The sequence below is a fragment of the Miscanthus floridulus genome, chromosome 3 (assembly GCF_019320115.1).
Source record: "Miscanthus floridulus cultivar M001 chromosome 3, ASM1932011v1, whole genome shotgun sequence".
In the NCBI taxonomy this organism is placed as follows: Eukaryota; Viridiplantae; Streptophyta; class Magnoliopsida; order Poales; family Poaceae; genus Miscanthus; species Miscanthus floridulus.
Genome location: NC_089582.1, coordinates 102,315,158 through 102,339,214, shown reverse-complemented (window position 1 = coordinate 102,339,214; position 24,057 = coordinate 102,315,158). Strand labels below are relative to the sequence as shown.

General features: G+C 43.5%; 1 protein-coding gene across 1 annotated transcript; it reads left to right on the top strand.

Annotated features, from left to right (window-relative positions):
• The first annotated feature begins 20,835 nt into the window (after positions 1 to 20,835).
• LOC136546284 (putative pectinesterase/pectinesterase inhibitor 45) lies at positions 20,836 to 23,236 on the top strand. The gene is made up of 3 exons (XM_066538256.1): positions 20,836 to 21,994; positions 22,135 to 22,295; positions 22,400 to 23,236. Exons 1-3 carry the CDS (start codon positions 20,961 to 20,963, stop codon positions 23,098 to 23,100), a joined length of 1,896 nt encoding a protein of 631 aa, XP_066394353.1. The 5' UTR covers positions 20,836 to 20,960; the 3' UTR covers positions 23,101 to 23,236.
• The last annotated feature ends 821 nt before the right edge of the window (positions 23,237 to 24,057 follow it).

The following is a 24,057-nucleotide window of genomic DNA, read 5'->3' as shown; positions in this document are numbered from 1 at the left end:
GAGATGCAGAAGAGCAAGTAAGGATGATCAGAGATAACTTGAGAGTGGCTCAGTCCCGACAGAAGAGTTATGCCGACACTAGGAGAAGAGAATTGGTTTTCGAAGTAGGTGATTATGTGTACTTGAAGGTGTCACCTATGAGAAGTGTGAGAAGATTCAACATGAAAGGAAAGTTAGCACCAAGGTATATTAGACCTTTCAAGATTTTAGAGAGACATGGCGAAGTCGCTTATCAGTTGGAATTGCCTGAGAGTTTGTCAGGTGTACATGATGTGTTCCCTGTGTCTCAATTGAAGAAGTGGTTGCATGTACCTGAGGAGCAGATACCGTTAGAAGAGCTAATCGTTAAGGAAGACCTCACTTATGAGGAATTTCCGGTAAGGATTTTGGAAAAGGCAGAAAGAGTTACAAGGAGCCGGATTATAAAGATGTGTAAGGTTCAGTGAAATCGGTATACAGAAGATGAGGCTACTTGGGAAAGAGAAGAGGATCTGAGAAAAACATACCCACAGTTATTTGAGTAAGCAGTGTCCAAATCTCGATGACGAGATTTATTTTAAGGGGGTAGAATTGTAACACCCTAAAATTTATAATATTTTAAAATAGTGGAAATTGATTTATTACGCATTTTTGTGGGAATTTGAATTTAGGAAAAATAATAAATTTTATCAAATTAAAATCAAATGTAGGTCAACGACCATGAGTGTGCCTTCATGCTGCTGCATAATAATTTTTGAGTTGGTGTGATTTGAAATCAAACCTCAAATTGTTTTGAATTTGTATTTGGAAATTGCTTTGGAATATTAGAAAAGGAAAAAATGAATTTCCTTCCTCCTTTCCCGTTTCCGGCCTGCTGGCCCAGTCCACCCATGCGGCCTGCTTCTGCCCATGGCCCAATTCCCCCACGCCGGCCTATTTCATTTTCTTTCCCGCTCCGCGCTGCAGCGGCCTAGCAAGGCGCTGGCCCAGCTCTGCAAGCCGCTGACCCGTGCCCCTCTTCCCTTCCGCCCGCTGACAGCCCTGGCCCATAGGTCAAGGGCTTCTTCTCCCTTGCGCGTATCTAGGTCGGAGACCTCCATCATGCTGACGCCCTGTCCGCCTCCTTATCCATCTTTGTCGCATGCTCTTCGCCCACACAAGCCCACAGCCACGCCGCGCCCTAGCACCTCCGCAACCGTCGCCGACCACCGAGCACTACGCCGTCTCTGCTGCTTCCTGCTCTGTGTTTTTGGGACCGGTGAGTTCCCCATCGTCTCCGCTCTTCTCTAGGCTTTTTCTTTCGTCGAACCGAGTGCCATAGACCAGAAGCCGCAAGCTCTAGTGAGCTCTACAATGGCGCCGCCGTTGGCCACCCATCGCCGGTCCTGTTCCGGCGGCAGTGTTTTTTTTCCACCGCCAGATCCAATCCTGGCCCTCCAAGTCTAATCCAACGGTTCTAGATCCAAGATACCCCTTCGCCCTCGGTTTTTCAAAAAGCTCCTTACAATTATTTTAGATTTAACCCGCAGTCCAAAGCGCGTTTTCAGATTTTGTTTTCTATTCTTGAAAGCTTATTTTGGTTCGTTTAGATTGAAAATACGTTTTCAGGTATTTATAGTTTTGCCACTCAACTTGTTTTAGCCATAAAATCTCCGTATTAACTCTGATTTGATCCGTTCAATTTGCGTTAGGTTCATAATTAAGTAATCTATATGTTCATACTACTGTTAAGTATGTTTTCAACTTTTAAAATTTGAGATTAGATTTAATCTATTATTTTACTATAGGAAAACTTTTTTAACTTATAACTTCCTCGTTTTAGCTCTGATTTTCGTGACCTTCGCGTCTATGTGTTCATAGCAAGACATAGATTTGTTTTCCAAACTTTTAATCTTGATTTTATGCTGTTGGTGTACTGTTCTAATCTATAGCATTATTTGCTTTGCATGATTGCTCCTGGATGTTTGTATGTTGTTGTGTTATCGAGTATAGACGGTGAGCAATTCGTAGGAGATCAAGGGTACAACTTTGACGAGCAAGACCAGTAGGAGTACTTCACTTAAGGCAAGTATAGCATGGGATCATCCTTATTTCCTATTCACTTTAATTCATTAAATTTATGTTGCATGTGTCGCCTTGTTAGGAATTCCCTAGAATTGAACTTTTACCTTGTCACCTATGGGTTATGCATTGGGTAGCTTTGCTAGTGCCCAATTAAACCATGATCTTATAACTTGATTAATGATAGATGCAATAAACATTAAAATATGGTTTTTTAGCAACATGGAAATAGGGGGCTGGAGTGTTTAGCTACTTTCTAAATGCTTCAGATTCCTCTTCCTAAGGACTTATCTGTAAGTGATCATCTGGGACTTACAGTACAGCTGTGAGGGCTACATGGATCAGGCTTTAGCTTAGTATGAGGACATTTTCTAGCTTACTAGTGGTTACCTTTATTGGCGTAAGAATGGCTTGCCGAATCGGGTATAGGACAGTCTCTACTCTTATGTGTATAGCCGCGAAGGAATTATGCCATCTGACAGGGGGGTTCCTATATCTGTTTGTCGAGTGAATCTAATGGCCCTAACTTGTTAGACGAACCTTTGAAAGGCTTCATAGTGAACCCTGTCGACCTTCCTTGGTAGTGGGTCAAGAAGCTGATCACCTCGGGCGAAAGGGTAAATCACGACTCACAGTGAAAGTGTACAACCTCTGTAGAGTGTAAAACTGGTATATCAGCCGTGCTCACGGTCACGAGCGGCCTTGGAACATTTACAGAATAGATGAACACTAAGTATTACCTATATATGCTATTCATTATTCATGTTTACATTTGATTATGTGTTTTGCATTAGGAATTGAAACAATTTGTTGCTATTCTTAAGTTAAAATTGTGACAATTAAAAGCTGAATGCTGTTAAACCTGTGTCAAGCCTTTTGAGCCTCATGAACCCCATGTTACACTTGTTGAGTACGACATGTACTTACGCTTGTTTATTTTCATTATTTGGATAAAATTCCAGGGGTAACATATGACTATGGGTATGATGATTTTTCTGAGGACTTCTAGACTTGTGGTCAACCAGTCGACGTCCCTGTGAAATGGAGCTTCCGCGAGAGATCTTTTATTACTTCCTCAATATTTATGTGATAACTCCGTCTTATTCGTGATGTAATAAACACTTGTGATGATATTATTCATAATTTGTTGGTTTATGTGTGTGACTGATCTCTGGACGCACATAAGATTTTTGCACTCCATTTTAGAAAAAATCCTACTATGGAGAAACTGGATAGAGTTTTGATGTCTACAAATTGGGAGCTGGAATTCCCCATGTCCACTCTTACGAAAATTCCTAGATATAGTCAGATCACAATCCTTTAATCTTGATGACTGAGAATCAATAGAATAGGGGTCCAAAGCCTGTTTGCTTTGAGAGCTCTTGGCTCAAACATCCTCTGTTTCATACTAAGATTCATGAAATCTGGTCAAAACAAGTTTTCTCTAAATCTGTCATAGATACCTGGTGTATCAAAATGGACAGAATTAGGAAATTCCTAAAAGGTTGGGGCCAAAGCCTTAAAGGGTATACTAGAAAATATAAAAATCTTTTATGCCAGGATTTGGAGACTCTAGAGCAGCGGGAGGAAATGGAGGTTCTGTCTCCTAAAAATCTGAATAGGAAGTCTTTCATTCAAGCTGAGATGTTCAAACTCCTGGAAGAGGAAAAGAGATATTTGCATAAGAGATCTAACTCGATGTGGCTGTTGAAGCTATTTTCATAGAATTGCTAATGACAAAAAGAGGAAGAACACCATCTTTTCTCTCCAACGCAATGATTTAATGATTGAAGGGATGCAGCCATTGTGGAGCATGCTACCTAATATGATAAGGAACTTTTTGGCCCTTCTAAGGCTTCTGAGTTGCACATGGACTCAAACTACTGGGTCAAGGGGAAGGGGTCAATGATTTGGAAAATGATGAATTATGCAAACAATTTTCTATTTCAGAGATCAAAGAAGTGATCTTTTCTATGGACAAAAACACTGCTCCTGGACCAGATCACTTTCCTATAGAATTTTATGAGCATTGCTGGGACACTATTAACGATGACTTGTTGCTTCTGTTTCATGATTTTCATAGCTTAAAACTGGACATTGGTCGGTTTAACAAAGGAACCATCACCTTGCTACCTAAAATAAAGGAGGCCACTAAAAATCCAGCAATACAGGCCTATTTGCCTGCATAATGTGATTTACAAAATCTTTACTAAGGCCTTAATGTTGAGATTGGAAAATGTTATGTGCAAAATTATTTGCAAGAGTCATTCTGGTTTTTCAAAGGACAGAAATATCATGGATGGAGTGATGGCCTTGCATGAAATCCTCCATGATACTAGAATTAAGAAAAAAGATGGGGTAGTGTTAAAACTAGACTTTGAAAAAGCTTTTGATAAAATCAATTGGGATTTCCTCTTTGAATGCCTCCAGCAAAGGGGTTTTTCTCAAAAAATGGTGTACCTGGATTAGAATGGTGGTGACTTTGGGTACCTTGAGTGTGAAAGTGAATAATCTTTGTGGGAACTATTTTAAATCTAGAAAAGGGGTGACCCCCTATCTCCCTTTATTTTCAATATTGCTGCTAATACACTTGCTAAGATGATAAATGTTGCTCAAAGTAATAAGTTGATTGAGGGATTAGTCCCAGAATATGTGGATCATGGTGTGGCTATTCTGCAATATGCAGATGACACCATTCTATGTATCCAGGATGATAAAGATCAAGCTACCAATTTGAAACTGCTGTTGTGCATTTATGAGGAAATGTCTGGATTAAAAATAAATTTCTCTAAGAGTGAGGTGATTATGGTGAGTCAAGATGATGTGAAAGGGGTAAAGTTTTCTAACCTGTTCAATTGTGCCATTGGAAAATGGCCTATAAAGTATCTTGGAGTCCCGGTCTCGGGCTCCAGACTCCATGTGGCAGACTATACTCCCATCGAAGAGAAAATGTTCAAGAGATTAGATGGATGGCAAGGGAGTTCCTTAAGTCTTGGGGGAAGACTTGTTCTCATTAATTCAAGTCTGAGTAGCATACCTGTGTACGCTTCCATATATATGATTCCCTTGTCTACTATTAATGCTATAGACCGGGCGTCTGGGGCGGCCGGACGCACTGTTCCACAGACCGCTTTGTATTCGCACTTCACTTCCCCCCGCTCCGCCCGCTGCCTCCACTCACTCTCTCCCGCACTCACTCCGCCCGCTCCCTCACACTCGATCTCTCCTACACCGCTCCTCCGCCCGCTTTCCTGACGGCTCTTCGGGCCGTCCCCGGGAAGGGGACACCGCACGCCGCGCTTGAGAGCTCGCTGCGTGCCCGCCCGCCCGTGCTCCCTTCCTCCCTCCATCCCTCGCCCTCCGCGACCTCCATGCACCCCCCCCCCCCCACTCTCGCTGCGACCCGGCTCCCGCACCCCCACCGGAGACGAGGACGACAGCGGCGGCTCCGACGAGGTAGCTCGCGGTGGGATCTGGATCTGAGGCCTACTCCTCCTCCTCCTCCTCCTCCTCCTCTGGATCTAAGGGATGCGGCGGTGGCTAGGGTTCCGGCGAGCTCTTGAGGTTAGATCTCGCCGTGTTACCCTGGTTTTTTTTTGATGTTGTAACAGATGATTTCGAATGTTGCAATGGGACTTTTTTGGGTTGTTGCAATTAATGTTTTTTGTGATGTTGCAGTACTATTGCTTGAGATGTTGCAGTACTACTGCTTGAGATGTTGCAGTACATTTTTCAAATGTTGCAGCATAAATTTTTTATGTTGCAATATATATTTTTTCGATGTTGCAGTATATGTTTTTTCGATGTTGCAGTACATGTTTTTTAATGTTGCAGTACACATTTTTCGTTGTTGCGGTAGATATTTTTCATTGTTGCATCAGATTTTTTTAGATGTTGCAGTGCATATTTTTCAATGTTGCAGTAGATATTTTTTTGTTGTTGCAGTACATATTTTTCGTTTGTTACAGTAGATATTTTTCGTTGTTGCAGTAGATATTTTTTGATGTTGCAGTGTATGTTTATCAATGTTGCACTACATATTTTTTTCGATGTTGCAGTTGGGGAAGGGGGTGCGTTGGGGAAGGGAGGACAGGAGCGCGTTGGGGAGCGGAGCCGTCGTCGGGGGGCACGACGCGGTGGGGGGTGCTCCTGCGGGGGCGAGGCAAATGGATGGGGATGGGGATGGGGATGGGGATGAGGATGGCGATGGAGATGGGGAAGAGGTGCGGAGGCGCGAGATGCGGACGTGTCGGCCGTGCGCGGGGGCATCCTGATGAAAGCGGGCTCGGTTGCGGGCGATGGGGACAAGGTTGGGGATGGAGACGAGGTTGCTGGTTGTGGGTGGGGGCATCCAGGAGCAGCAGCGTGAGCGTCCGACGCTAGCGCCCGGATCGGACGTCCAGGCGCTAGCAGTTCCCATACAGCTCGTAAGAGATTTTTTGGCAGGGTGGAAGCCTGAAAAGAAAGTACCATCTGATCAAATGGTCCAAAATTACAAAGCCAAAACAAAAAGGAGGTCTGGGGGTTAAGGACTTAAGAAGAATGAACATAAGCCTTCTATGTAAATGGTGGTGGAAGATTGAGAATGGATGTGGGATCTGGCAAGATAGTGTCAGGAAGAAATATTTGAACAATGGTGGGATAGCCCAGCTTAAAAAGAGCAGTAAAAATTCCCATGTGTGGAATGATCTGCTGAAAATTAAGCACATTTATATGACTTTGGCCTTAGTTTCAAACAAATCTGGAAAGCTAAACTCCCTTTGAATGTTAAATGTTTTATGTGGCTCACTCTACAAGAAGTCATTTTAACAAAAGACAATCTTCAAAAACAAAACTGGAAGGGAAGTGATTCTTGTGCCTTTTGCACAGATAAAGAAAGCGTTAATCATCTTTTCTTTGAATGTCCCACGGCAAAATTTGTGTGGAGCCTAATTGCTTATGCTTTGGGGGCTAACTGTAGACCAAGTATTTTTTATCAATACTGGGTATGGATCAAAAATAGCTTGCCTAATGGCAAGTCGATGTATGCAGTGGGCCTTGTGGCCATCTGTTGGGCCATTTGGCGTGTTAGGAACACTGTGTGCTTTGAGAAGAAAAGAGTGAAATCTCCTACTGAGATTGTGTGTATGATGTGTTCCTTCTTTACATATTGGGCAGGTCTTCAGCAGGTGGAGATGGAGTAGCAGGTGCTTCACGGGACGGATGTTGGAACATTACGTATCAAACTATGTATTTTCGTTACTTCAGTAATGAAATTCGATTTTCACCGGTGTGGAAAAAAAGAAAACAGAAACGGGTGGTAAGAGATTTTTCTACATTTCAGTAATTAAAGAGTCCAAAAAAATTATTGGAAATAGTTGTGAAACCAATTAAAAATGACAAATTTTTATATTTGGCTAAATTCGGAAACGATATCATAATATAGAAAACCGAAACAGTCGCTACAGGATTTTTTCCGTCCATTTTCATCCCTAGAATCACCAACTTGTCTGGCCGCCGATCTCAAATTCTCAATTAGCTTGAGGAAACCGCCGATCTCAAATCCTTAGATGCCCTCCATCGCGTAAATTTGAGGTTCTGCTCGCCGCGGGCCATGTCGCCATCGTGACCGGGAACGGGGAAGAAAGGTTGGATTGCAGTGGTAATAGTTCAATTGCTCGTGGCTCTGAGCTCATTTCGACTCCCTACAGCTGATGCTCGCGCCGTTCAAAGCTCTAGTTTGGTTTTGGTGAATTGATAAAACCCTAAGTGCTAACCTAGTTTATCAAGTGATCATGAGATAGGTAGCACATTCTAAGTGGTGAAGCAAATGAAGATCATAACATGATAATGGTGGTGCCATGGTGATGATCAAGTGCTTGGAAGTAAAAAGAAGAAAGAGAAAAAACAAAAAGCTCAAGGCAAAGGTATAAATAATAGGAGCTATTTTGTTTTGGTGATCAAGACACTTAGAGAGTGTGATCACATTTAGGTTTGATAGCCGTACTATTAAGAGGGGTGAAACTCGTATCGAAATGCGGTTATCAAAGTGCCACTAGATGCTCTAACTCATTGCATATGCATTTAGGATCTAGTGGAATACTAACACCCTTGAAAATATTTGTGAAAATATGCTAACATATGTGCACAAGGTGATACACTTGGTGGTTGGCACATTTGAACAAGGGTGAAGGAGATAGAGGTGAAAAGGAGTCAGTCTCGCTGGTCACGAAGTGACCGAACGCTGGTCTTAGAGGGGCCGGCGTGTCCGGTCAGATGTAACAGCAAAGACGTCGGCGTCGGTCTCTGACCGGACGCTGGGTCACAAACTGACCGGACACTGGAAGGCTGTGTCTGGTCATGATGACGTGGAAGCACCGAGGGAAGACATCGTGTGACCGGACGCTAGCTATGTCCGGTCGAGCATGACCGGACGTGTCCGGTCGTGAAAAATTGTTTCTAGATGCTTACTGGAAACGACCGGACGCTGGAGATTCAGCGTCTGGTCACCTTTAGCTGCAGCGTCCGGTCATCATATGACCGTTGAGATCAGGCACTCAGCATTTAAAGAGAGGGGACATGTGGCACGCATCACGTGATCGGACGCTAAAGTCCAGCGTCCGGTCACCCCGAGTTGTGCCCAGTGAAGGGGTACAACGGCTCTATTTCGTGGGGGCTTCTATTTAAGCCCCATGGCTGGTTCAAGCTCACTCTCTTGGTCATTTATATTGATATAGCAACCTTATGAGCTTAGCCAAAGCCCTCCCACTCATCTTTATCATTGATTCATCATCTTTGTGAGATTGTGAGTGAATCCAAGTGCATTGCTTGAGTGTTTGTATCTAGAGACACTTGGTGTTCGTGTTTCGCTGTGGGATTCGCTCGTTACTCTTGGTGGTTGCCACCACCTAGATGGCTTGGAGCAGCAAGGATCATTGAGCAGAGGTTGGTGATTGTCTCTGGCTCCGATCATGGTGATTGTGAGGGGTTCTTGACCTTTCCCCGGCGGAGAGCCAAAAGGTACTCTAGTGAATTGCTCGTGGCTTGTGTGATCCTCATCTTGTGTTGGTTGTGTGGCACCCTATTGAGGGTTTGGCGTGTGATGCCAATTAGCGCGTGAACCTCCAAGTGAGTGAATCGCCACGACGAGGAGTAGCTTACCGGCAAGCAAGTGAACCTCGGTAAAAAATCATTGTGTTCATTATTTGATTCTGAGGTGATTGATCTTTATTGTTATTCAAACTTGTGATTGTTTGGCTCCTTCCTCGACATGGCGGTATAACCTTTTCGTTCACTCTCATTACATTACCGCAAACTAGTTGTCAAGCTCTTTAGTGTGGCTAGTTGTGAGAGCTTGTTAGTTTGATTGGTGTGGCTCTTTAGTTAGCTTTTGAGAGCACACTAACTTAGTATAGTGTCATAGCTATTGTGTGGTAAGATACTATCTAAGCTAGAATTATAGTAGGTGGCTTGTATTTTTAGTAGGCTAGCGTAACACTTGCTTCGCCTCATAATTGTCTAACCGGTTTGCTAAGTGTTGTTGTAGAAATTTTTATTAGGCTATTCACCCCCCTCTAGACATTAGGACCTTTCAGCCGTTTGGGCCAGGGTGCTCACCACTGGTGTGGTGACGCTATGGTGTCATGCCTGGAACGCCGCCGATCTCGCTGCACGCGCATGGCCAGGCCACCTCAGCACCCCTCCGCCTCAACTGCCACTGCGGCATGAATTCCGGTGAGCCGCTAATGCCTCTCCACCATCTCTATGCTTTTGGGAGTATGTAGGCTCATAGGAACGGCCGTGCCACCGCTACGGAGTACTGCTTGTTGTTGCAGCTTGCGTCAGTGCATCCTAGAGCCCCTAACCGTCACCTATCCTTGTGGATGAAGTTGTAGATGGTGATCGGCCCACTATGGTGGTCGTGATAGGTCTAGTGTGGCCAGCGTAGCCACTACTGCCGCCGGAGTGTCGCGCTGCCACGCGCGGGCGTGCGAGGGACCGCCCCGTTGCGAAGGCGATCCTTGTTGGGGTGTTTTGTGCATAACTCTAGTCTAGTAAAATAGTACCACCCTGTGTCGTTCGATTTCCTAAGAGCACAAACCCTCTTTTGCAAAATGACCACGCGCGCGGGGGCTCCCCCATCTTGGGCCATTGCTGGGCCTGCTGCTGCGCGCGCCCGCGTCCCCGCGCTGGGCTGTTGGGCCGAATAGGTGGATGTCGGCCCTTTTCTTTTCTAAAGCACTTTCTAATTTAATTGCTAAAGGCAAATTTATAAATTCAAAATAAAACTTTGTAGGAAACCAAAAAATTATGAAACTAATTTTGTTAAGTTTCTAAAATCATGATCTATCTGCTAGTGTAGTTGGTTCATAGGGTTCTAGAATGTTTCGCGGTTGCTTTAGAGATTTAACATACTCTAAAATTATTAAAGTGTGAGCTTGTAGGAAATTTTGTGGTAAAATCATGATAGTGTTAGCTTTGAAAATTTTACAGAAGCTTCATAATATTATTATGTGCTTTCTGCAATTTTTGCAGCTATATAATAATTAGTTTGCTAGAATACCTATTACGCCCTGGTTTGAAAATATATTGAATCAATAAAATGAATTAAGGATATACCTAGGGATTTCGTAGCTGAAATACTCATTGGGAAATAATGCCTCGTCCGACAGCGTGGGTACGTAGCCTAGTACGTTAGACATTAGAGTTAGCTCGTTACCTTAGCAGCGTAATTGTATTTTGGAGTTACACTTGTTATGAGTATTTACGTTTCCACGTTGTATCCACGGATATCATAATAGGAATAACGATGGATCGTGAAGGCATCTGGAGTTGAGGAAGCAGATACAGCTCACTTGGTTATATTTTACCCAAGCAAGCCCCGGTGCATAACCCCTATTATTCTGCACTTTATTTTATGCTTGTGCATTAAGTTTTAAGTAGTTGAATGAAAATCACTTGTATATATATCATTATCCTATGAGTCTTACTAGCATGACCGGATCATGTAGATTGCTATGCTACAGGTCTCCGGTAGAAGTCGAGTGATTGTCTGTCACTCGTGAGAGATAGGAAAGATATTATTATTGCTATTATATTATGGTCATCTGGAAATATATATATATATATATATATATATATATATATATATATATATATATATATATATATATATATATATATATATATGAATGATAATTGGAGGCCGGACGGAATGGTACTTTAGATCTAGACTTGGTTTGGCATTCGAGCGAGGCTCGGATTGCACTTGTTCCGCCTGTGTCGGTTCAGGATCGACCGTTGCATTGGGTTCCAGGCAGGTCATAGACTTATTATTCTGAGCACATACTTGTTTATGGGAACAAGGAAGGCTCGCTGCTCTCTTATCATGGGTTTCGGCTCTTTCTGGACCGACTAATTAGAGGCAGGGATGGAGGTCTAAGCACCTCACTGAGTCCGGGACTCAGGTGTAGGGGCTTGGAGTCAAAGTTTGGACAGGGACCTGGACCTCTTGACAGGAGAGTGGTGGGTTGATTCTACTTGTGCCTGGGGTACAAGCAGAGCGTGTGTTTCGGGGTACCCAGCTGGGCATATTGATTCATAAATCGTTGGGTAATCCGGTACGACTTGTCTACAATCTAGCACCGTAGTAAGAACTAGAATATGAAAGAGAAAAATAGTTCTGATTGCTTACCACCTGCTTGGAAGTAGCATAGGTGCTTACATAGAATGGTTAGTTAATGAACTAATGATGACTGCTAATGAAATTGAATATAAGGACGCACGTTTAGTAATGCTTCCTGCAGATGCAATAAACCACAAGTCAGATAGCCTTGTATATTCTTAGAGTCTTTTCTTTTCTCCTGACGGGTAAGTCTTGTGGAGTACAATTGAGTACTCAGGGTTTGTTCTACCCTGTTGTAGGTGACAAGAACATGAAGTTGACACTTGTGTGTGGAAATCTCCAGGTGGGCTCAGCGAGGATTTCCTTAACGTTGCGGGCATAGAGTTTGTTTGAAACTTCCACCCAAAATGTTTTATAATGGAAAAACTTATAACCTGTTATGACGAGATCAGCATGTTAATGTTTAACTCGTCATTCAATGATTTTGTTTCTGCTAAAACTCTAATAACATGATTATATTCCGCTGTTATAAACAATAAATATTATACTATGATGTTGCATAAAAAGTGATGTAAGAAATGGATAAATGTTGTAAGCTTATTTCTCTCATTTGTGATCCTGATGGAAAATGTGGATTTTTGAGTTCTCCCTTAGGGTGTGCTCGATGGAACTGCTTAATTTAGCGTCTTTTTTGAGTCTTTAGTGTTTAATGGAGGACAAGTACTTCTCCGAGGCATTAGATTAGGCGGTTCTGCCACAGCCATTAAGGATCTCTAGTATTTATCTTTTTTGTAGCATGACATGCATTTAGTTTAAACCTAATCATAAGATATATAAACTCTTATTGCATCCTTTCCTGTGACTTCACGAATTATAGTTTAGCTTTTGACTTTAACCAAGTTGTACAATTTTTTCCACATGCTGTTAAGTAGAATTTCTATTGTTTTTTATTTTTGTTAAAAAGAGTTTAGGTCTTACTAATATTGTTTTCCGCATAATAATTAAGTTGAAACTCAGATTGCACCCTAGCACCAAACTTGTTGAATTTGTTATATCACAGAATTATATGTGTGTAGTATTATTTTATATTCGAGTGCTAAAAATTAAATTACCAATATTGATATAACGTAATGTTTCATTAAAAATGTATAAAGTTATTTAACAACAACTTATGAAATTCATTATTAGGGAGTCTTAATATAATTTAAAGGGAATTGCTGGGGTTATGTTGTTGCTATGTGGTTTGTTAATTAAATATTTTCCATGCGTATAAGTTATTAAAATAAATATTTATCATAATGTATATATGTTTAATTGGTATACATGGTCAAACATAGCATTATGGTTATTTAATTTTATAGTTGTAGAAGTTTGTAATTTAGAAATATATAATTCGTATATACATGGTCAAACATAGCATTGTGATTATTTAATTTCATAGTTCTAGAAGTTTGTAATTTAGAAATATATATGCCTCATACTTTATGAATATTGATTTATTTTTTTGGTAATAGCATATATTAGTATTTACATGTAGATTTAAGAGAGGTGGGTAATTTAGATGCAATGTGAGTGGTTATTATAAATTATGTTCCATAAGGACAAAGTGGGTAATTTAGATACAAATTCGGGGGGCATTTTGAATTTTTTTCATAATGATAAGTGTGGATAATTTATATACAAATTTAGGGGGTTATTTCGAATTATCTTTTGTAACGGAAGACGTGGGTAATTTATATGCAAAATTAGGGGGTTACTTTAAGTATTTTTTCATAATGGCAGAGGTGGGTATTTGTTTATAAATTACAATAGATCCACTGGCTATTATCAGAGATGATGATTAGAGTCTACCAAATTAAAGGCCATATATTTTTTATTATTGTGAGAATTTTTAAAATTTATCTTTTTTCCCAGCGCGTCTGGTGAGAATTAACATGGTGTCTTATTGGAGCCTCTAATTAGTAATAGTAAGATAAGATATTAGAGTAATTGCTCGTTTGTCAACCAACCACGAATTTGCTATCCTGATGAAGAAAAAAACACAGCTGTTTTGCGGACAAAGACGCTCAGTCCACTCATCCACTTGCTGCTAGTTTCTTTTTTGCCGAAAGAAAGAAAAGCTCTCGTTTCTCATGTATTATATCAGCTTCTCCTCCGGTCTTCCAACAGTGCGTGCTATGTATTATGATTCCACAGCGATTTCGCTGGGAACTCTCCGAACTTCGGTCACGCCTTCCTCGGTGAGCTCCTAAGGGCAAGTACATTGCTACGCGTCAGTGGTGTAACACCCTAAAATTTGCTTCTTTTGAAGTAGATGTAAATTAAGGTAATTTTGAATTTTTGTGCTCATGAAAACATAGGGAAATAATATTTTTTTCATTAAATTAAAATTCATCATAGGATGTAGAAACATGTTTGAGCATATATGCTTCTGCATTTGGATTTTTGTACTGAGTGGTTGAATCTAAAATTCTAAATGAATTCAAATTCTTTGGAAATAAATTAGAAAATGACTTTAAAACAAAAGAAAAGAAAATTAGAAAATAAAAGGGTTCAAAAAGTTGTAAAATTTATTTTTGAAAACTTACCAAAATTGCTCATTTTTATTTGAATTAAAAAGTGTATTTGAAATCCTATTCAAACTTGATTTGATTCATATTTGAATTCGATTTTAAAAATAAGAAAAGAAATAGAAAAGGAGAAGGATAAAACACTATCTCTCTCCCTCTGTCTTCAGCCCAGCCGCACAGGCCCAGCTCTTCCCCCTCGGCTCTCTCCTCTCTTCCCCCGAGTGGGCCTAAGACCGGCCCAGCGCTTCCCACCTTTTCCCTCCTCGCACCGGCCCAGTCTCCCTTCGCTTCATCTCACTCGCTCGGCCCAAGCCAGCCCAAAGGCCCAGCATCGCCGCACGGCATCGACAGCGCGCCCGCGCTCTCTCTCTCTGATAGCTCACCACTCGCCTGCATACGCCGACAGCCCAGGCCCGCCTGTTAGCTCGGTCTCCCACCTTGGCTCGTGTTCGACGCGGACTCCACGGTGTCCATGTCCGCCTCTGTCACGTCCCCATCGGTAGCGTCCGCCCTAAGCTACTTGACCTTTAAATATTGACCTCCGCGGCCATGCCGTCCCCCCACCGAACCATAGAACCAGCAGCCACGCCACCCTGTGCCCTAGCTTCACCGTCACGAGCTCGCCGAGATGAAGCGGACGCCGCTGTGCCGATTAGCTGTTGTATCGTACCAGTAAGTACCACGTAGACCTCCGAATCGAGTTTGCGAACTTGTTGAACCCCTTTAATCTCTCGCTCTCGCTCTGTTTTGACTGGAACCGCTACGCCATCGCTATGCTGCCACCATTGCTCATCGCCAGCAGCCACTGCTCACCCATAGCTGCCATATATTGCATAGATGAATTCGTCGTGGCCTAATCTATCTCCCAAAGCCATTACCGAGCCCAATTTAGCTCCGTAGGCGTTTTCCCTAATTTCTCCGACGACAAATCGTCCACGCCAGCCAAATTGCCGCCGCGCCTCCACTGTTCCGGCCGTCGGCATCTCTCTTGCCCTTCCCATCTAATCTGAACCATCCATCTTTGATCTAATGGCTCAGATCGGCTAATACCCCTTCGGCCAAACGTTTTGCAAAAGAGCCCCCGTAAGTTTTTATGTTTGAACCCACCATCCCTGCAGTTTTGCTAGAGAGCCCCTGCCATTTCTTGAATTAGTACCCGCAGTCCCTGGTCTGTTTCAAAATCTGATTTTATTTATTTAAATTTGGAAAATCAAGTTCCATCTATTTACAAAATTGTCACTATCTTGATTAGGCCATATCTTCTCCGTTTTAACTCCGATTTAACCCGCTCAAGTTGCGTTAGATTCGTAATGACATAATCTATGCATTAGTATAAATGTTTTCCATGTCATGAGCTCTGGAATTTCATGGTTTAAATCCTAATTTGATTAATAACTATGCAACTAGATTTATAAATAAAATATGCTTTATTCTACTCTGATTTTCAGATTTAAATCTAAATTTGACTTAATACAATTTAGATAATTCTCTACAGTATCTTATATATGTTAAAATAAATAGAGTTTGTAGTTTTTCTTATTCTCGAATAAAAGCAAATCTATCGGTAGTTGTACCTTATTCACCGTAGCTCCGATTAGTGTGTCTCTCGCGACTATGTGTTCGTAGCGATGCGTAGAATCGTGTTTCAAACTCTTTTACTTATTTTTCTATAATTGATATACTGTTCTAATTTAGTTTTATTGCTTGCTTCGTGTATGATTGCATAGATGATTGTGTGGTCCTTTATGATCTTATCTAGTCGGTGAGTTTTACGTGGTGATCAAAAAGCAGCTCTTTGGAGGCTACGGATCAATATAAGAAGGATCTAAGTTTAAGGCAAGTATAGCATGGGATCTTTCTTATTGTCTTATTCACTTTAATCATTTAATTCATATTGCATGTGTCTACCTTGATTACCACTAAGGATTTTCTAGTGCTTTTGTTACCTTGTGCCTTGTTACCTATAGGGTATTGCATTAGGTAGTATGATGCTAGTGTTCAATTAAAGACCATGATCTTGTAACTTGACTAATGGTATATGCAATAAACATTAAAAGATATTTTTTAGCAACATAGAATCAGGGAGCTAGAGCATTGGGTTGTTTTTATGGTGCTCTAGATTCCTCTTTCTAAGAACTTATCTGTAAGCGAACATCCAAGACTTACAATACAACTGTGAGGGCTACATGGCTCTGGCTTTAGCTCAGTATGAGGACTTTTTCTAGCTTGCTAGAGGTTACGTTTATGGCGTAAGAATGGATTGATGAATCGGATATAGGACATCCTCTACTCTATGTGTATAGGCCGCGTGTCATTGTGTCATTCGACAGGTGGTTCCTATATCTGTTTGCCGAGTAAATCTAATGGCCCTAACTTGTTAGACGAACCTTTGAAATGCTTCATAGTGAACCCTGCCAACCTTCCTTGGAAGTGGGTCAAGAGATTAGGTACCTCGAGCGAAAGGGTAAATCACGACTCACATTGAAAATATACAACATCTGCAGAGTATAAAACTGGTATATCAGTCGTGCTCACGGTCACGAGCGGCCTTTGACCCTTACGGAATAGATGACGAACACTAATGATACGGATGATGAAGATGCTCATTAATGATTACTGTTTATGCTATTCATTATTCATGTTTACCTGATCATGTGTTTATATGGGCTTGTGATTAATTTGTTGCTACTCCTATGCTAAAATTGTGATAATTAAAAGCTAATCGCAGTTAAACCAATGTCAGCCTTTTGAGCCTCATGAACACCATGTTAAATTTGTTGAGTACGACATGTGCTTACACTTGCTTTACTTTTTAAATCTTTGGAAAAATCCCAGATGGGTACCAGATTGCTGGAGTTTGAAGGAACTAGGCCTGTGATCAACCAGTCAGTTGTCCCTGTGGAATTGGAGTCTTCACCCGAAGATCGGAGTTGTCTTTCCGCTGTTTGTTGTCTAAGGTTATATCATTTATACTAGATACGTTATATTTTGAGCATTGTCTTTCGATATTACCCTTATTTGTAGCTATATGTGAGATTTGACTTTCTGGACTCACATATGGTGCTTATCTGATTTTGTTCTTAAAACCGGGTGCTATAAATGGTCTCATAGTTCGTCTCATGTAATGCCACCTAGGATTTTTGCTGATGTGGAAGAAAGAGAGAGGAGAGAGAGAGAGAAAGAAGTCGTTGCTTCGTGAAACAACCGTCTCAAGAGCTAAAATTTAGGAATATGAGACAACTATTATACCATTGTATGAGTTGTTGTTGCCATGCAACTCATAACTTTAATTTTATTCTATGCATAAATTAAGGAATTATGAATTACTATGAGACAACTTAAAAATGACCATTGTATATGTTGTATATTAAGTCATCTTAAAATTACGTGGCACTACATGAGACCGTCTACAGGGCAACACCAATGAACTACATGAGATCGTTGCAATTTAGCTATCTATGCCCATTTGCGTATATAAATTTAGTGGCGCCTGTGTACCCTAGCCTTCTCAATTCACAACCACCATCCATCATTACTGATCAAGTTCATACCACATATACCTCGTACATTTATATATACGTACCTGAGAGACGACAACTCAGACGAGATGGAAGCTGCAAGGAGGAAGCCGGCGGCAGCCGCGAGACGCTTCTGATGATCATCACTTTGGCCACTTCTTCCGCTCGCGGCACCGTCGTCGCGGCGGCACGCTTGCAGGGCGAGGGAGGCCACCGCGTTCGTGTCTCGGAGTCCATTCGGACGGTAGACGAAGGGAAGTATGCAGGGAGCTCCAACTGCACGCATGATTCCAACAAACCCAAGATCGGGCCATGCCCTCCTGAGTGATTGACTGCAACTCCAGACTCCAGTAACCTGATCGAGCTACAATTGGTGCTTTTCTCCCTCTTACTAGAAGTAACAATATAGTAATGATCATGGGTGCTCACCGTTATATTGGCCTGATATCTCAAAAGGTTGAATGGTTGATAAATAACATAGGACTACACGCTTACGTCGCGTCATCATAATTTATTTATGGTGAACAACTCTAGATGTTATTATGTATACATGTACAAGGATTTGTAATGCATCGTGTTAGTATGATGTTTTCGGTTTTCCAGACTATATATATTGAGTGGTTAAACTTCCTTATTCTACCTAAGCTAGCTCAAGCTTGACTCCTCTTGTGTGCTGCTGTGCAAATAAAATAGTTAGTGGACCATGTTACTTCTCCCACCGTTTTTAAAATGTATGACATTCATAACAAACTAATTAGTTCAAATTTTGAAGTACTCCCTCTGTTCTAAATTATAAGATGTTTTGATTTTTCTACGTATATTGTTTTTATTTTATATCTAGACATAGCGTATATCTAAGTGCATAGCAAAAATTAAAAACCCAAAACGTCTTATAGTTTTGATTTGGAATGGATGGAGTATTTAGCTTGTTCTAAACTTATTTCGAACGGAGGGAGCATTATTATGACGATAACTGTATGATGTGTGCACAGATAACTCGAGAGATAATCAACATTAATAGTTAATTTTTTATGTGTCTTCATTGGTACTATTCTGATTTCTAAAAAAATTCACCCACCTCGCCATTATAAAAAAACAAAATACAGTAAAACCTAAATTTGCATCTAAGTTAGAGGGTGTTTGGTTCTTTAGTCGCTCCTAAAATTCATGTCACATCCAATGTTTAGATACTAATAAGGAGCATTACATATAGATTAATTACAAAACCAATTACACAGATGGAGGCTAATTTGCGAGATGAATTTTTTAAGCCTAATTAATTCGTCATTAGCACATGTTTACTGTAGAACCACGTTGTCAAATTATGGACTAATTGGGCTTAAAAGATTCGTCTCGTAAATTAGTCGCAAGTTGTGCAATTAGTTTTGTAATTAGTCTATATTTAATACTCCATGCATGTGTCCAAATATTTGATGTGACAGGAATTTTAGGAGGTCCCGTAGAAACCAAACAGGCCCTTACCTACCTCTACTATTATTAAATGTTGTTTAAAGTAATCGTTGCATTTTCATTAAAATAATCCACCCTGCCATTACGATGGATAATCTAAATAATTCTTTAAATTAGCATATGAAGTAGCCACTTCTCTATCACTAAAATATTAACCAAAATAAATTAAAATATACCCTCAAATATACTTCTAAATTACTAATGTAGTTTCTCTGTCCCATAAAAAGTCTCATACTCGTTTCCCAAGAAGTCTGAGTTTATAGAATACTAGTAAATATGTCCGTGCGTTGCAATGAGAGAAAAAAAAAACTATCAAGAATTCATGCAAAACGATGACGTGAATTGTACATATCTACTTATATTTTATCCTTTTATAATTTATTTTTATGATGACCGTGACATCCATAATATAAGTTAATGCTAACAATAAATAACAATGTCTTACTAAACTTGTATCAAATTCATATACACCTTGGTATATTTTCCCTTTCATTGCAAAGCACATAATTATTTAGCTATAAGTATATCATAACTTTAATTTTTCGTACTACACATGTGTTTCTATGACTCAATATCGACCTTTGTAGCGTTTTTTATGCATCATATCAACCTCTGTAATGTTTTTTGTCAATGTGTCAAGGATTTATCTGTCCACCAGTGATTGAGACCTCTCTTAAATTTTCAGGCGGCAGTCATCGTCAGAAATTACATAAATATATTTGTACAGATTTCATTAGATAATAATCTGCGAAGTTTCCGATTCATGAAATATTTAGTTGTGTCGTAAAACTGGTTTGGCATTTTTATGATTTTTCTATGATTTTGGTGAATTTTGCAATATCTCTGTTTTTATAGGAAAAGAGAAAAACAAAAGAAAAAGAAAAAGGCTTGCATGGGCTTGGTCCAGCCCACAACGAAGCCGGCCCAACTACAAGGATTCAACCCAGGTCTAAAAAGAAGCCCACCTAGAGAGGCCCACTCAGATCTGGATATTTTATATTAGAAACCCTAATATATTTCAAAAACTATTAAGGCCCTACCACCTTTTCTTTCTCTCTAGTATCTTTATATCTGAAACCCCATATTTCTTTCTATTCTCTTCCCTACTCCTAATCTGTGTTGGCAACGAGACCGAGACCGAGCCGGTGATCAGGGGAGGAAGAGGCAGGAAAAAAATACGGCGAAAATTTTATCTTTTTATTATTAGGTATAGATTCGCCATCGGTAGGGAGCTTCCAAGATATCTCACCAGTACCTCCGGACCCAAATTAATTTACACTATGCACTTCAAGTCATATTGCCACGTACTGGATAAAATGTTGTGCAGTGAAATCACGGTGCTGCAGGTTAAGATCCTTGATCTAATTTTGGTTTTGAGTGGCAGCACACACATGGATATGTTTTATCTTTTAGAAATTTTGATGAAGTGAACATACGGGGACCCTAGTTCTGTTGTGCTATACCGACTCTTGTTGCTTCCATGTACCACAAAAATAGACTGTTGCACCATGGTTATATTCGTCGGCGTGGCAAAATGAATCCAAACGAACTCCCAAACATAGCCTCCACAAACGTCTCCCCGCCCTTCTTTCCCCGGAATCCACACTCCCCAAATAAACCTGTCTCGGCATTGCCTCCCGCCCTTGCTCCATCCTCTCTGCCTTGGGTGATGGAAGGCAGAGGGTGACGGCCGGAGGAAGCGGTCAATAAAAGACAAAATTTTTGCCCTAAAAAAAGACTAGAAAAACAGCTCCGACCATGTCGTCGTCGGCGTTCGGCGACTTCGGTCCGCTCACCGAGCGCCGCCGCGCCGAGAATGCGCGGAAGCAGCGCAGACGCATCATGATCGCCGCCGGGACCGTCTCCATCATCATCATACTCATCGTCATGGGCAGCGCCGCGGTCATGTACAGCGGGAAGAAGTCGTCCAGCGACGGTGGCCACAAGTCTGCTTCCAAGAGCACGTCGTCGCCGGCCAAAGGCAAGTCCAGCGGCGGGTCGGACTCGGACTCGGAAGCGGAAGCGGAATCGGGGTCGGACGCGAAGCCGAAGACGGATCTGAAGGCCGTGTCCAAGAGCATCAAGGCGATGTGCTCGCAGACAGACTACACGGACGCGTGCGTGAAGAGCCTTGGCAAGGCCGCTAACGCCAGCTCGTCGTCCCCCAAGGACATCGTCCGCAGCGCCGTGGAGGTGATCGGCAACGCCATCAGCCAGGCGTTCGACCGCGCGGACCTGATCCTGAGCAACGACCCGCGCGTGAAGGCCGCCGTCGCCGACTGCAAGGAGGTGTTCGCGGACGCCAAGGACGACCTCAACAGCACGCTCAAGGGCGTCGACGACAAGGACGGCATCGCCAAGCAGAGCTACCAGCTGCGCATCTGGCTCAGCGCCGTGATAGCCAACATGGAGACGTGCGTCGACGGGTTCCCCGATGATGAGTTCAAGGCCAAGGTGAAGGAGTCGTTCACCGACGGGAAGGAGCTCACCAGCAACGCCCTGGCGCTCATCGAGAAGGGGTCATCGCTCCTCTCCGTACTCAAGGGCGGCTCGAAACGACGGTTGCTCGAGGAGGAGGAGGAAGGCACGGCGGCGGCGGCGTCGCAAGCCGGGCCGGCACTCGACAAGGACGGCATCCCGGAGTGGGTGCCCGACGGTGAGCGGAGGGTGCTCAAGGGCGGCGGCTTCAAGAACACACTCACGCCGAATGTGGTGGTGGCGAAGGACGGCAGCGGCAAGTTCAAGACCATCACCGAGGCGCTCGCCGCCATGCCAAAGACCTACGACGGAAGGTATATAGTGCGCTGGCGTCGTGTCGTGTCGTGTCGCGTGCATGCATCCATGCACGCAAGGTGGCTGGTGGTGCAGTGCAGTGGTTGACGAGTGGCGGCCACGCATATTTATAACTTGTTGGTGAATCGTACTTCTATAGATACGTGATCCAAGTGAAGGAGGGGATGTACGAGGAGTACGTGACCATCACCAAGACGATGAAGAACGTGACCCTCTTAGGTGACGGCTCCAAGAAGTCCATCGTCACCGGCAAGAAGAGCTTCGCCGACGGGATCACGACTTTCAAGACAGCAACCTTCAGTAAGGACGACGACGCCGTGCATCATGGCGCGGAGACGGGATAATAATGCTCTATCAATCAGCTGACAAATTCTATCAACTGACGCGCCGTTTTGTACGAATAGCTGCGCAAGGCGACGGGTTCATGGCGATCGGGATGGGGTTCCAGAACACGGCCGGCGCGGAGAAGCACCAGGCGGTGGCGCTGCTGGTGCAGTCGGACAAGGCCATCTTCCTCAACTGCAAGATGGACGGGTTCCAGGACACCCTGTACGCGCACTCCAAGGCGCAGTTCTACCGCAACTGCATCATCTCCGGCACCGTGGACTTCATCTTCGGCGACGCGGCGGCGGTGTTCCAGAACTGCATCCTCATCCTGCGCCGCCCAATGGACAACCAGCAGAACATCGTGACCGCGCAGGGCCGCGCGGACGCGCGGGAGGCCACGGGGTTCGTGCTCCAGAAGTGCGAGTTCCAGGCGGAGGCCGCGCTCCGGGACGCCGGGCGCCCGGCCATCCGCAACTACCTGGGCCGGCCGTGGCGCGAGTGCTCGCGCACCATCTTCATGGAGTCGGAGATCCCGGACTTCATCGACAAGGCAGGGTACCTGCCCTGGAACGGCGACTTCGGGCTCAAGACGCTATGGTACGCCGAGTTCGGCAACACCGGGCCCGGCGCCAACACGGCGGGGCGCGTCAACTGGCCGGGGTTCAAGAAGGTGATCAGCAAGGCGGACGCGACCAAGTTCACGGTCGAGAACTTCCTGCACGCCCAGCCCTGGATCGACCCCACAGGCACGCCGGTGAAGTACGACCTGTTCACATGAGGACGACAGCCGGGGCGCCGGGGATTGGATCGGATCGGAGGGCTCTTTTTCACGGTGGGGGATCGGAGGAGGCTGGCGCGGTGCGTGGCAAGGCAAGGCCGCAAGGGGACCGATCACTGCATACAAGAGTGGAAAAGTGCTACTGTCCAGTTTAAATTCGCGTTGGTATGTATACTGGTTGCTATGTGAGTTTTGTACCTGTATGTACATGAAGTTTGTTTTTTTATACCACGATTAAGGTCTCAGTATAGCACACTACGTGAAAAAACGGTTTGTAGCAACAGAACAAATGTTTTTTTAGGGGCGACTAGTAATGGAGCCGCCCCTACAGTGACGTGCTTGGGATCCACGAGACCATCCGTCCCTACAAATGGAACAACAGGGGCGGCTGATTATACGAGCCGCCCCTACAAATGGGTAGAATTTATAGGGGCGGCTCACTCACCAGCCGCCCCCGATGTTGCTATTTGTAGGGGCGGCTGGTGATTGAGCCACCCCTACAAATGCCGCGACGAAAAACTTACGAGCAGCTAACCTGGGCCTGGGCCACGCCGGCCTTTCTGCCCACATGAGGTGCTAGTACTTGCACGCATATAAAACAGAGGGTGCACGCTGGCTAGGGTTTGGCACCCGCACTTGCCGCCGCCGGCCTACTTCCGTAGTCGCGCGCGCCTCGGGGATCCCGCCGCCGCACCGCCGCTCCATCTGCTTCTACTCCCCCCACCCGCAGCGAGCGGCAGTGAGGGCGAGCGAGGGATGGCCAAGGCCAGGTCGTCGGCGAAGCAGTCGCGCGCGCAGGTGCAGCAGTCAAACGGCGGCAGCGGCGGCCACGCGCTGTCCTCCACTGGTAGAGAACCGAGCTTTACTCCCGGTGGGGAACCCCCTCTAGTCCCGGTTCCCCACCCGGGAGCAAGCATCCGGGACTAAAGGGGGGTCCTTTAGTCCCGGGTCAGGAAC